The 13,329-nt window shown below is 30.7% G+C and overlaps 1 protein-coding gene across 1 annotated transcript; it reads left to right on the plus strand.

The window, feature by feature from the left end:
* Positions 1–3,876: 3,876 nt before the first annotated feature.
* LOC126890174 (uncharacterized) lies at positions 3,877–4,473 on the plus strand. Its single transcript, XM_050659027.1, has 2 exons — positions 3,877–4,113; positions 4,182–4,473. Exons 1-2 carry the CDS (start codon positions 3,877–3,879, stop codon positions 4,410–4,412), a joined length of 468 nt encoding a protein of 155 aa, XP_050514984.1. The 3' UTR covers positions 4,413–4,473.
* The last annotated feature ends 8,856 nt before the right edge of the window (positions 4,474–13,329 follow it).

Below are 13,329 nucleotides of genomic sequence, written 5' to 3' on the forward strand. Positions count from 1 at the left end.
ATCACTGTAGAGAAGCTTAGCTGTGGCTTAGCTTCAAGAGACTCAACAATTTGAGATTCCAAAAACAAGTGCATCACTGCATCAACATAGAGATGCTTCTTTTCATGAGCATTTTTCAGTGCGTCACAAATGATAGAAAAAAGTCCGTGATAATATACATTTTAGTGACATGACATTTTAGTTAAATCTGACAGTTGTCACATTTTATTTGCAATTTGGCATAAAAACAAATCAATTGTGTTTATTGCATTTATAAAATGGTATTTTCTTTGATTTGTATAGTCTTATAAACTGTACAGATTATATTCGTAGATATATTATATAATTCGTAAATATTTTTTTCGATTATAGCGCCATCTATTGACAACTAGAATAAATGTTATAAATGTCACCGATGAAATGTAATCACCGACATGCGTTTTTTTCTGTCACATACAATTTAATGCTTTAGAATGAAATCGAAAAACTGTGACGCACTGAAAGATGTTCATGAGAAAAAGCATAGGAAAACGTTGCCTTTCTGATTGGATTGAGTTGTTCCCTAAGATTCCTTATCTGGGCTTGTGAACACCCAGCAATTATCAGTGACGGATTATTCTTCAATTAGATTTAGTGTTTGTATCTAATATTCTTGTTCAAATATCTAATAATATTTAAACTAATAGGATTAGGTAGGTAATTAAAAAGAGATCAAATGAATTTTTGTAGGTAGGTATGCGGTTGACCTACTTTGATATATATTACCTAATGTGAAAAATCATTTAGGAAAAGCAGTTAGATACAATTATTGGTTGGATTGATACAACCATTATAATTATTATAGTTCTATTTTTGTCATTTTTACCTATGAGCTTTTGAAATTTATATACATTTTGTACATGCCATTTGACTGCTAGCTAAATCAAAACAAATATTAATTTGACCCACGGTTCTTAGACATTACTACGGTTGCCTAAATCGACTAACCAATGAACATTAAGGGTGAGATTACGTCACGAGAGTTTACTGTCATTTGAATCGTAATATGATTTTTTTCGAATCCTGAGAAAACCAAGTATTTTAGAAAAATTTAAACGCAGGATGCAATATTACATTATTACCGAGGGCGGAAAGCCCCTTAGAATAAGCAAGCAGATTCTATTGAATGAAATATTTGAAATTAAATATCACACTTCTGTTTTATTTTCAGCCCTGTAACTTATTAAAATAAACATTATAGAAGTTTTCAGGGACTTTCAGCTCTCGGTAATAATGTAGTCTTTCATTCTGAGTTTAAATTTTTCAAAAATATTTATTAGTTTTCTCAGGATTCGAAAAAAATGAATACAATTAAAACACATTGAGAATGTTGACATCCGTCAAAATTTTGCATTAACTCAATGTAAAATTGTGAACTGTTGAATTCCAGCTTCCCTAATAATTATTGTACATCAAAAGACATTAGAAACTATTTGTACAGGATTGAAATCTGTATTGGAAATAACTGTTAAAATTAGTCTACGTAATTAAACATATTCCAAAATTTTGTAAAAATGTAATACATTTTAGTTTTCAGCCCAAACTTAGGCCACACACAATGCAATAATGTTCACATTTTTGAACTGTCAATATTTTTATTTTATCATCTATTGTTTAAAAACAATACAGTTGATAAGATACCCTCAGTTACGGAGAAAGGATTAATAATAAAGATTTTTTTATTCAGTCAATGGTGTGAGCACTGTCAGTTAAATAGTAACGTGTGGCCTTACTTTTACACGCATACCTATTGTGGCAAATGTATCATATTTTTAAAAATTTTGGAATGCATTTAAATCGTAGAACAATTTTAACTTTTGGTTTTAATACAGATTTTAATTCTCTACAAGTATTCTCTCATGACTTTTGATGTAAAATAATTAGGGAAGCAGGAATTCAACAATTCAGAATTTTACATTGAGTTTCCTATGGCCCTTTTTACGATTCACCACCCGGTATAAGATAAAATGTGTACTATTTGTCTAATTATTTCATAATAACAAAAATAATACACATATATACACAATAACACACATTCAATGATCGAAAATCATTTAAAAATATGGGAATGTAAACTCTTGTGACGTAAAGTCAAAAATATAAGTCTCCCCACCACCGTCGGACGGCGTCGGACAAGACAACCATTTGACCAACGTAGTTTGCCAGTGTAGTACAAATATTATTTTTAAAGGGTAATAGAGATATGTACTTTTGACTGCTTTAAGACCGCTTTACAGCTCGCATGAAAACTTGCCCAACAAACATTTTAAGTGGATTTAACGTTTCATCAGCTAATTTTAGAAGCTTGCATGTTGAACAAAGGTAGTCGATTAGTTTGTTAATGCATCTGTTCAGTTTCTAAACAGGCGAAAAAGGAGAAGATAATCAGCTTAAAGCTGAATAAAGCAGCATTTATAAGCGCTTCTTCAACTTTTATATGGCTATTCATATTGCTACTGTACCACTTCTGCAAAATGAAGAAATACTTATTCAGTTTCTAAACAGCTTTACTTTCAGCCTTTGTTCAGCTGCTTTTGACCAATTTTCACGTGTTACATAATTTGTTTCCTTGCTGAAAAGTAGCTTTTGCAGATATTATACAGTCTATTTTTCAACTCTTCTTCAGCTTTTTATAAATAAAACAAAAATGTTTTTTTTTTATATATTTATTACGATTTATTATCGACATTAGCTTTCTTTTAACTTCAATTTCACACTTATTTTATTATTTTATTTAAAATCGTAATACTTACTTTTTTTATTTTATAGTGTCTTCTGTGCGATTTGAACCTGCTACCTCTCGATCCATATATCACTGCCTATCCCACTGAGCTAATCTGGCACTTACCAAAAATGTGTATTTTATTGTATAAATGAAAAACTTTGGAAGCTGAACAACAGCTGAAATAAATTTGAAGAAGCGCTGTTTATTTGTCGAACAAAAGCTGAAAATAATTATCGGAATTTTAGTTGAATAACTTCTGAATACTTGCTACAAAAGTAAACAACGCCACATTCACTAAATTTTAGCTGAATTGAGATTGATTATTAGCAGAACAAAACACTCCTTGGATTTACCGCGAAAATACTGTCTTGTCTGTAAACGGAGATCAAAATTTATTTCTTTTTCCTATTTTTATAGTGAATTTTGCGTAAGTTTTAAGTCAAAATGAATAATTGTAATCCAGGTAAGTACGTTGTTTATTTTATTCTTTAAGTATATAAAGTGTTCGTAAAAATGGATATTAATAATTATCAATATTATACATTTAAAAAAAGTTAGGTTATTTATTTTTTACATTTAGTATTAAACTTATTTTATTATGAAATATTTTGGTCTTAAATAATTAGAATAAACCTGGGATATATTTATTTATATAAGGAGACTGATATTAACAAACTACTAATAAGTTACAACTCTTCTTATTAAAATAATGGGTAAATAAAAAGTATACTTTTATTATAAGAACGTAATATGAGTTGCCTATGCATTGGATGAAATTTAACACTTCTTTTTTTCTACTTATGTATGTAATATTGTAGTTAATATTTGAAATTTTAATTAGTTTAATTTATTACAGAACCCCATTTTAAAATCGTTGAGACGATAGAAGCTGGAAGGTCGGTCTTAACTGTTGTTCCACATAAGTGGATAAAAAACAAAATTTTATTTTGGCCACCAAAAAACGTGAAAAATCTGATAAAGGATGTCAATTCTACTCCAGACATTACGTGAAATAAAATAATATGTCGCATCAAAAGAAATTATTATAAAAATCGCATTGCAGCTGAAACTGAACTTTTAGAAATGTCGGGAGGTTCGGCAACGTCTTCAACTGATTCCGAGGTTTAGGAGAAATGAAAGAAAAAAATAAAGTAAGAAACACAAAAAATGTCACTAGTCAACAAAATGTTGAATCTTTGTTTGCATCATCATCGTCAAAATTTTGTTCGTTTCAACCAATCATACCGGAAGAAACTCCTGAGCCTGTTGTTGAAAGCGAAAATATAATTTTGGAAACCAATTTTTCGGATGAGGCAATTATTTCTCCTGAAGCAATTGCAAATGCGCAGTTTTTAAATGTCATCGAACAGGTAAGTTTTTATTGGAAACATTTAAAATTATTACTTTAATTACTTTTTTTTGCACCCTTAATTATAAGCCTTTGATTGGAGAAGAAAGTAAAAACGACATTATTAACAAGTTGAATGACATTGAGCAAAAATTTAATCAGTTTAAAAATGATATAACAGAGAGCGTAAAAGATATGTTGGTGAAGGCAGTTGCGGCAATTAAATCAGATTTTGATGCCAAATTATTGTCAGCAATGCAGAATTTTAAAAACAATCATCAGGATGATGACAATATTCAATTTGAATTTCATGCCGTTTAAACCTCACAGGAGTTAAGTCAATTAGAGGAAAATCTCAAAGATCCAAATTATGAAAAGAAAGTAGTAAGTTATATTATTTCAGTTTTCATTTAATCTTTTAAATTTAATGTTGATATTGTTTTCTAGAGAAATTATTTTAAAAAAAATATTGGTAATATTCCTGATACTAGTAATGGTTTGGATACCTGCTATAGCATTGTAGATTATTTTTTTGAGAAAAAATTTATGGTGCATTGTTCGTGGACGGGAGGAAGTAGAAGCAACACTGAAAAATGTTGTATTAAAAATTGCAAAAATATTTTAGAAGTGTTTTTTACAATAGTCCAAAGTTCCAATAAAGATTTTTCGAAGGCATTGTTGAAAAAATTTATAATTGGAATTACAAGAAATGCAAAGAAGCGTAGTTTAACTGGAGGCATCCGCCAATCTTCAATACATAGAAGAAAAAAATCAATGGTTAAAAAACAACGTTTAAGTGGAAACAGAAAAGGTGTTGCTCAAAGACAAGGTAAAGGTACCTATATTAAAAAAATGTATAACATAAAAATTATTATTTCAGGCGAAAATGAAATTTTTAATGAAAATGAGTAATCATTTAATGAAGAAAAAGAATATGATGAAGATAACGATGAATATGGTATGGAAGAATATGAAGCTGACGGTGAAGATGCTATAATAGAACATGACGAGGTTGAAGAGGAAGATAATAATGATACAGACACGGACTAAAAGAACATTTTTATTAAAAAAACTTTTTAATTTACATTCAAGTTTTGTTTATTTTTTAATAGTGTGTAGAAGAGGAATAAAAACAATTTTACTTTCATTGTATTTTATAACAACCATTTTACAAACAACATTCTCTAGCAAATAAAGTTTCATATTATTTAAATTTGTAATGTTGCAAATATATATTATGTGTAAATTTGATGATCGAATGGGATAACTAAAGAAATCTTCTTTTTTCTTAACAGATTTTCCATGTATGAATATTTTACCACCTTTTTCTGATGCAGAATTCATTTGAACAATGTCATTGTCATTTGTTAAAAACTATGAATTTTTGAAAACATTACTTAAACAAAAATTATGAGAATAAATGTAGCACTTGATAACATTCCCCCTTTTCTTAATTTCTGGCTGTAAACTTGTCTTTTTTGTATCATTGCTCAATATTAAATTTCTTTCGCCAATTCTATTAACAATTTGCTGCAAACTGTTATTTCCTTGGCGCAATAATTTTTTTACTTGAAATAATGTATTCTCAAATGGGTACGTAGATATTGTAAAAAGTTGTCCAAATCTATTAATATCATCAACCACATGTTCTAAGTTATGAATGTTGCTTGTAATAAATTGTACGCCATAAATAATCTTAAAATCATCTATATATTTTTCAAATATTAGTTGGGCAACCGAACGATTTTCAGCATACATGTCAGAAGAACATATTCTAACAGCAACAAAAAGAAGTAAAAAATGTTTATAAACGTCAGTGTTCAACACATCTTTTAAAATAACAATTCCAATATAATTAAGAAAATTGCGCCATTCTACTCCTTTCCAGTATGCCAGGCAATCTAATCCTCTTGTGGAACGATGAATTTCAGATGGAAGTTTCACAGATATTAAATGTTTGGAGATCCTCTCAATATCACGAGCACATAGCTTACTTGAGAAACCCATAGAACCATCTTTCCATCCTGTTAGACAACGCTTCATCACACCATCACGCCTCTAAAAGATGTAGTTCATCTGCTACTATAAAATCCTGCACCATGTCAACTTCGGAAATTTTCAAAATTGGTGACTCTTGCCCTTTATGGTGCTTACCATAATGTTTACTTCTGAATTTTGCATCAGTTCTAAGAGGACATTTTATATCAGGAAATACAACAGTTCGAGAAAGATAAGAATATTCGCCTTCAGTAGTGCATTTAAGGCATCCATTAATCCCATTGAAATTGACTACACCTGTAAAATAAACTAGTCAATTTAAGCAATATAATTAAAAAAAAAACAGATACCTTTAATAAATGCCCGTGCAGGTGAATCGCAAATAAAGCATCTGATTTTTATGTGAATCATATGCCCATTAACACAGAGTCCATTTGATTGCAGCCGCTTAACATCCTCAACAAAAGGCTCCAAAAATTCATTTATTGGGACCGTGCAAGTTCGGCAAAGCGACCTCTATTTCTACGCTCTGTACTTTTATTCGCACTTTTAATTATATTGGCCAATTATATTAGTCCTGGTTGCTGGATAATTGTCAAGACCATAGTCCAAAAAAATAATAAGAAGAAAAAAATAAGATGCAGGTTATGTTTAGCAAACGTAAACAATTGTATGTAGTAAATAAAATCCGTTATTAAAATGCAGTATTGCAAGCAAAATACAATTAATTAAATTTACCTTTATATAATAATTGCATATCATATCAATATTGTGGAGCAATATATAATTTTTCTAAGTCAATGACAGAAGGTATGAAATATACGTCAATTTGACAATTTCAATTGACAATATGAATTATTTAAGATAGTTGCAATATTTCTCCGCGACTCGCGCACGGTCGTTTCTCGTTTCCCTTTCCAAGTACTTGCACACCGCGAATATCTAGAGACTTGTTATTTCCATGGAAAATGCCAACAATCATAGGTTGTATATCAGGCATTTCATATATGCTACATAAAATTGGCCAAAACTGACGTTTGGAACTTTTATATATTGGCAACCCATCTATATTTACATTGAGCTGTATTAACATGTCTTTTGACAAGTTTTTAAAAGTGTTCGTTAGACAAACGTCAAGACCTTGATGCCAATATTCTCCACCCTGTATAACTTTACAACTTTTTTTCGTATTTTGTGCCGTTTTTAATAATGTTCTAGCATCGATAAATAAACTAGAATCATACTGTCTCTTGATTATTTGTAGATCTTTTAGAGCTGCATGTGTAATATTATGTCGGATTGCCCAATTTCCTAATTCGGTACTTGAACAAGGCAATAATTGCGTTTCAGTATCTTCTGTTTTAAAAATGTCTTCATCAATAAACTGGTCACCATCATCTGATGTTTCACTGGTTTCCATTAGATTATCGTCAAGATCACTTGATGTGCTAGAAATACACTCCTGTTCTTTAGAACCTATGTAACAAATTATTTTTTATTTAAAATATACTCACAAAATTAAAACAAAATTACCTGATCATGATGCTGTGTCGTTAGCTTTTGAATGAGAAGAAACACTACTTGGTGCATATAGATTTTTTAAAAACTCTTCATAATTTGAACGGTTTACCTTTAATTTTCGGTAATAATGGCCAGATTTTTTTATTTTTTTTTAAATTTTGAATTGATTTTTTATCCATATTTTTTAAATATTAAGTAAAGCACAGTGTATACCTTTTATCTAAATAATTAAAATTATATAGCAAATATAAGCAATTGTATAATACTTAATAATCATCAGCTGCAGAAGCCATTTTTCATCGAACTTAAGTATACACCTTTTGCAACGAGTATGAACGATTTAATTAAATTAAAGCTCCTTTTCAGCTTTATATCAGCTTTTATAAAGTTGCTGATTAAAAGTACTTACAAAAGTTCTGGACAAGCACTATTTCAGCCCAGAATATAACTGAATAGAGAAGGTTGAATAATGTATTATGAACTGACTTAAATAGCGCTTCCCCAGCCTCTTGTTCAGTTTTTTTACATTGTTGATCAAAAGTAGACAAAAATTCTGCAGCAGCGCTAGTTCAGCTTAGCATTCAGCTGAATAAGAAATGCTGAATACTATAATACAAAGTGCCTTAAATAGCGCTTCTCCAGTCTAATATTCAGCTGCATCAATTGGCTGCAAAAGGGCTTACAAATAACCTGAAGCAGTGTTTGTTCGACATATTAAACAGCAAAATAGCTTAAACAGCCTTTGTCACTTTTATGCGACTACTAATCAGCTGCAGTACTCAGTATTTAGCTTGACCAGCTATTATATGTTTGTTGGGTGCTGCAATTTCTTGCATGACTAACTTTCATGCAAGTCTCTTGCAAGGTCTTTATGTGCGATTTTACAGCTTGCAACTTGGCTTACAATTAATGTTGAAATTTTTACCCTTAACCTAACTTATATAAAGTTTTGCTTTTGTTTAAATTATTTATTGCTGTTTATTTAACACTATTTAGTACATTTTGAAATGCCAAGACTATTAAAAATAGTCAAATATAGAGGGAAGAAGGCAGGGGCACGAACTTGTGTGGGAATATTGTATATTGTACAACAAGAGAGAAAAAAGACATATTTCTCACAAGCGCAGAAGTTTGCATTTTCAACAAATCGAGCGAGAGAGAAATATGTCATTTTCTCTCGTGTTGTACACTGTACTTTTTCTATGGATGCGTTTTTGTCAAGAGTTAAAACTTCAAAATTAAATAATTTAGGTGCTTTTAGGTATATTATATGCCCAAATTTGTTTGACTTTTGTTTGACAAAAATAATAATTGTATTTGTATTGTGCATGTTACCATGGAAATGGCGATCATATGTATGTAAACCAGCGGTGAACCCGTGAGAAAAAATATTTCTCACTGCAATGGCCGACTTTTCTCACTGCCTGAGAAATTGTTCGTTTTGAATGTATGTAAGTAGTGAGAGAAGTTGCACATTTTATAGCATCCATAGAAAAATAATGTTGATTTTCAAAAACAGAAAACAGCTGATCGGCATGTATCACTGTCAAATCAGTGATTACGACATTTGACATTTTGGAAAAATCAAACTTCCTACAAATTCCCCAAGACTTGCACAGAAAATGGCACCAAACCGATACTCGCGCAATAGGGCTTTTCATTCACAGTCATTTGTTTCGAGCTTCTGTCATGTGTCACATAATATTAATATATCTACGTCATACGTTATTGGCACATACCAATGATAGAAACCAAAGACGTATGCCGTAGATATATTAATATTATGTGACACATGACAGAAGCTCGAAACAAATGACAGTCGATGAAAAGCCCTATAGGGCTTTTCATCGATTGTCATTTGTTTCGAGCTTCTGTCATGTGTCACTAAATATTAATATATCTACGTCATACGTCTTTGGTTTGTATCATTGGATATACCAATAACGTATGACGTAGATATATTAGATATATTAATATTTAGTGACACATGACAAAAGCTCGAAACAAATGACTGTGAATGAAAAGCCCTATTGCAAGAAGTTGCAGGAAATAATCAGCTGACGACATACTGCGCATGCTTTTTGACAACTTTCTTGCGTCTTGCAGGTTTAATTGCAAGCTGTAAAACGGACTTTGGAATTTTGTTTAATACTTTTGTAATAAACTTACGTACATAGAAATCGGCCCACTTAAAAATTTGGTCATTTTTGATGTCTCATATTTCCTAAATCTCTTGGCCGATTTAAGTGATTTTTTGAACATGTTATAGCCTGATTCTTTAACAATACCACTGTAATAATATTGTTGCTAAGCAGGTAAATTTTCATTGTATACCGTATAAATCTGTATTGTATACTGTATAAATCAAACTGTCCTTTTTCTTAAAGTTCGCATCACCCTGTGGAATATTCTAGCATTTATAAAATACTGAAATTAAAACCCAATTACAGCCTCAGGTTTTCTTTACATTCTGTTTTTTGATTCATTGTTTATGTTGGATAATAAAAAAGTTAGGTACTTTAACAACTAGACATGTTCTTCATCAATACACGGTGTTCCTAAATAAGTGCCGACAAACTTTAAGGGCTAATTCTGCATGAAAAATAATGACAGTTGTCTTTATAAACGTATGTCAGCAAATGTTTCGTTTCCGAGATACGGGATGTTGAATTTTTTCTTACAAACTGACGATTTATTCTATTGCTTTAAAACCGGTTGAGATGAGCCAATGAAATTTGGTGGGCTTCAATATGTAGTTATTGCACATTTTTTGAAATACAATTAAGAATTTAATATTCACCTTTACCGCGTATACGTGTAATATGACCGATCATATTACCCGTATGCAAGCTAATGGTGAATATAAAATTCTTAATTTTATGTCAAAAAATCCGCAATAACTCTCTCTTAAAACTTACCAAATTTCATTTGTATATCTCAACGGGTTTTAAAGCAATAAATAAATCGTCAGTTTGTAAGAAAAAATTCAATATCCCGTATCTCGGAAACGAAACATTTGTAGACATACATTTATAAAGCCAACTGTCATTATTTTTTCATGCAAAATTACCCCTTAAAGTTTGTCGCACTTAAAAACACCGTGTATTGATGAAGAACATGTCTAGTTGTTGAAGTATCTAACTTTTTTATTATTCAACATAAACGAATGAATAAAAAAACAGAATGTTAAGAAAACCTGAGGCTATACTCGGGTTGTAATTTGAGTATTTTATAAATGCTAGAATATTCCACAGGGTGATGCGAACTTTCAGAAAAAAACACAGTTTGATTGGTACACACGGTATACAATGAAAATTTACCTGTTTAGCAACAATATTATTACAGTGGTATTGTTAAAGAATCAGGCTATAACATGTTCAAAGAATCACTTAAATCGGCCAACATGTTTAGGAAATATAAGACATCAAAAATGACCAAATTTTTAAGTGGGCCGATTTCTATGCACGTAAGTTTAGTACAAATATGTAATGAAAAACTGTAACCTAAATATTAATAATAGTTTTAAATACTTAATTAGCTTAAAAGAAATTTTTATTGTATTACACGAAGAGGACAGCTAAAATAACACTACTGCAGAGCTAAGCCACACAATTTGCACGGCCAACAGATAGGTACTATTTTGGACTCAATCTACTTCTTAAATCATCAATGATATCGAAAAAAACAAAGGTAAAACTTTACAAAACAATAATACGCCCAATCCTACATATCGTTCAGAGACTTGGACTCTAACAAAAAGTAATCAATGAAAACATGTTACATTTCGAAAGAAAACTTCTAAGGTGATGATACAACTTCTATAGAGTGGTGAATGACAATGTGGAGACGAGATACATAACAATGATGTTCGTATCATGTTCTAAGCATATACTACCAACATTCGTCGGGGAGTATATTCTTTTTAGTATATGCGTAGTACAAGCATAGCATGTACCTTAAAAAACATTCTAAATTTCATGTTCTTTGCATATACTTTAAAGTATATTCTCGTACCGAATATACTGAGTACATTCGTGTACGTAGTAACTCGGAATATTCGTAAAAGTTTATTCTTAGAATATACCTTTATCGAATATTCTTAGCACATACTTATAAGTACATTCTTAACACATACTTATAACTAGATACTTTTAAAATATCTTAAAAATAAAATGTTTGTATAGGAAGTATAATATTAGCCTTATAGATTATCAACTTCGTTATATTTCAGAATAATTAATAAAATGTATGTATGTAGGTAGTATTGGACGAATTTCATTTCAAAATTGTTGTATGGTAAAAAAGTTTAAACATTAATTGTATTAACGTTTATTATTAAAAATTCGTTTTCATAATTGAAATAACTTTACCATTTCGAGATTATCATGAGTATGTTTACATCGTTGGAATTTGAATTTAGGTACATTCAATTCAATACGAGAGGCTGTGATACGGGCCATTCCAGAACCAAAGCATGCCAAAACCCACAACCAAAGGCTTTGCTGTTGCCAACCATCGAGTAAGCTTTTTCCGTCAACCTTAAAAATTCCCACTTTTATAAAAAAATGCCCTCCTGTTTACAAAATATGAGAAGATATGTTTAATTATTTTCAAATATTTTGATTTTTTTAATATTTTACAATTTGGACTGGAACAAAAATTCCCTTTTGAGTTAACTTTTCCCTTTATCACCTTTTATGTTAAAAATTCCCGCAAAAAGTGAAATTTCCCTCCGTTTGGCAACACTAACCACCGGTGCACCAATGTTGTTATTCCACTTCCACAATACATATCCCCCTAACCCCGTCTTGTCTTATTCTGATTATTTCTTACCTGAATGAATCAGGGTAGGAAACAACGGTAAAATATGAAATCGAAAATATGTATCTATGCAGTGTGGCAGTGTTAGCGCTTGTTCACAATGGACGTAACCATAAGATGAACGTAAACCCTTATCATTTCGTAAACCGTAATTTGTACATAATTTTATGTAGCGTTCACAGCGTAAAGACAGGCTGTCTTTACGTAAAATTTAAGTCTATTGTGAACGCTGCATAAAATTATGTACAAATTACGGTTTACGAAATGATAACGGTTCACGTTCATCTTATGGTTACGTCCATTGTGAACAAGCGGTAAGGACAGAGCCCATTTTATTTTAAATCAGGCCCGAGGCACTACACATACTACACAATTTTCGGGCCCCTAAATATAATTTAATAATAATATGTAATAACTTTTTTTGTGTATGAATTATTTAATAAAAATATAGTTATTGCACTTAGTACAGTTCTTTATGAATATAACTCTTATTAATATCATTTATCATTTCCTGTTCGCAAAATGAAAGAATTTTGAAAATTTATTTTGTTATTGCAATAAAATATTTTGTTGTGATCTTTCCGGAAATCCGGGCCCCATTAAATGGCGGGCCCAAGGCAGGTGCCTCAAGGCCCCGTCTCACCATCAAATAATTGACAGTTATTTGATCAAACTTGACAGTTAGTGACACAAAGTGACAGTTAGTATGTATAGTTTGTGTCACTAGTCAAGTTTGACTGTCAAGTTTGATCAAATAACTGTCAATTATTTGATGGTGATTAAATAGAAGGTTTATAGCACTTCCTTGGAATATTCTAAAAAGTACGTTCTTAGTATAAACTAAAAAGATGTGCGGTAGTACGTTCTAAATATAAATAGAAGGTTTATAGCACGTCCT

Source organism: Diabrotica virgifera, chromosome 8 (assembly GCF_917563875.1).
Source record: "Diabrotica virgifera virgifera chromosome 8, PGI_DIABVI_V3a".
In the NCBI taxonomy this organism is placed as follows: Eukaryota; Metazoa; Arthropoda; class Insecta; order Coleoptera; family Chrysomelidae; genus Diabrotica; species Diabrotica virgifera.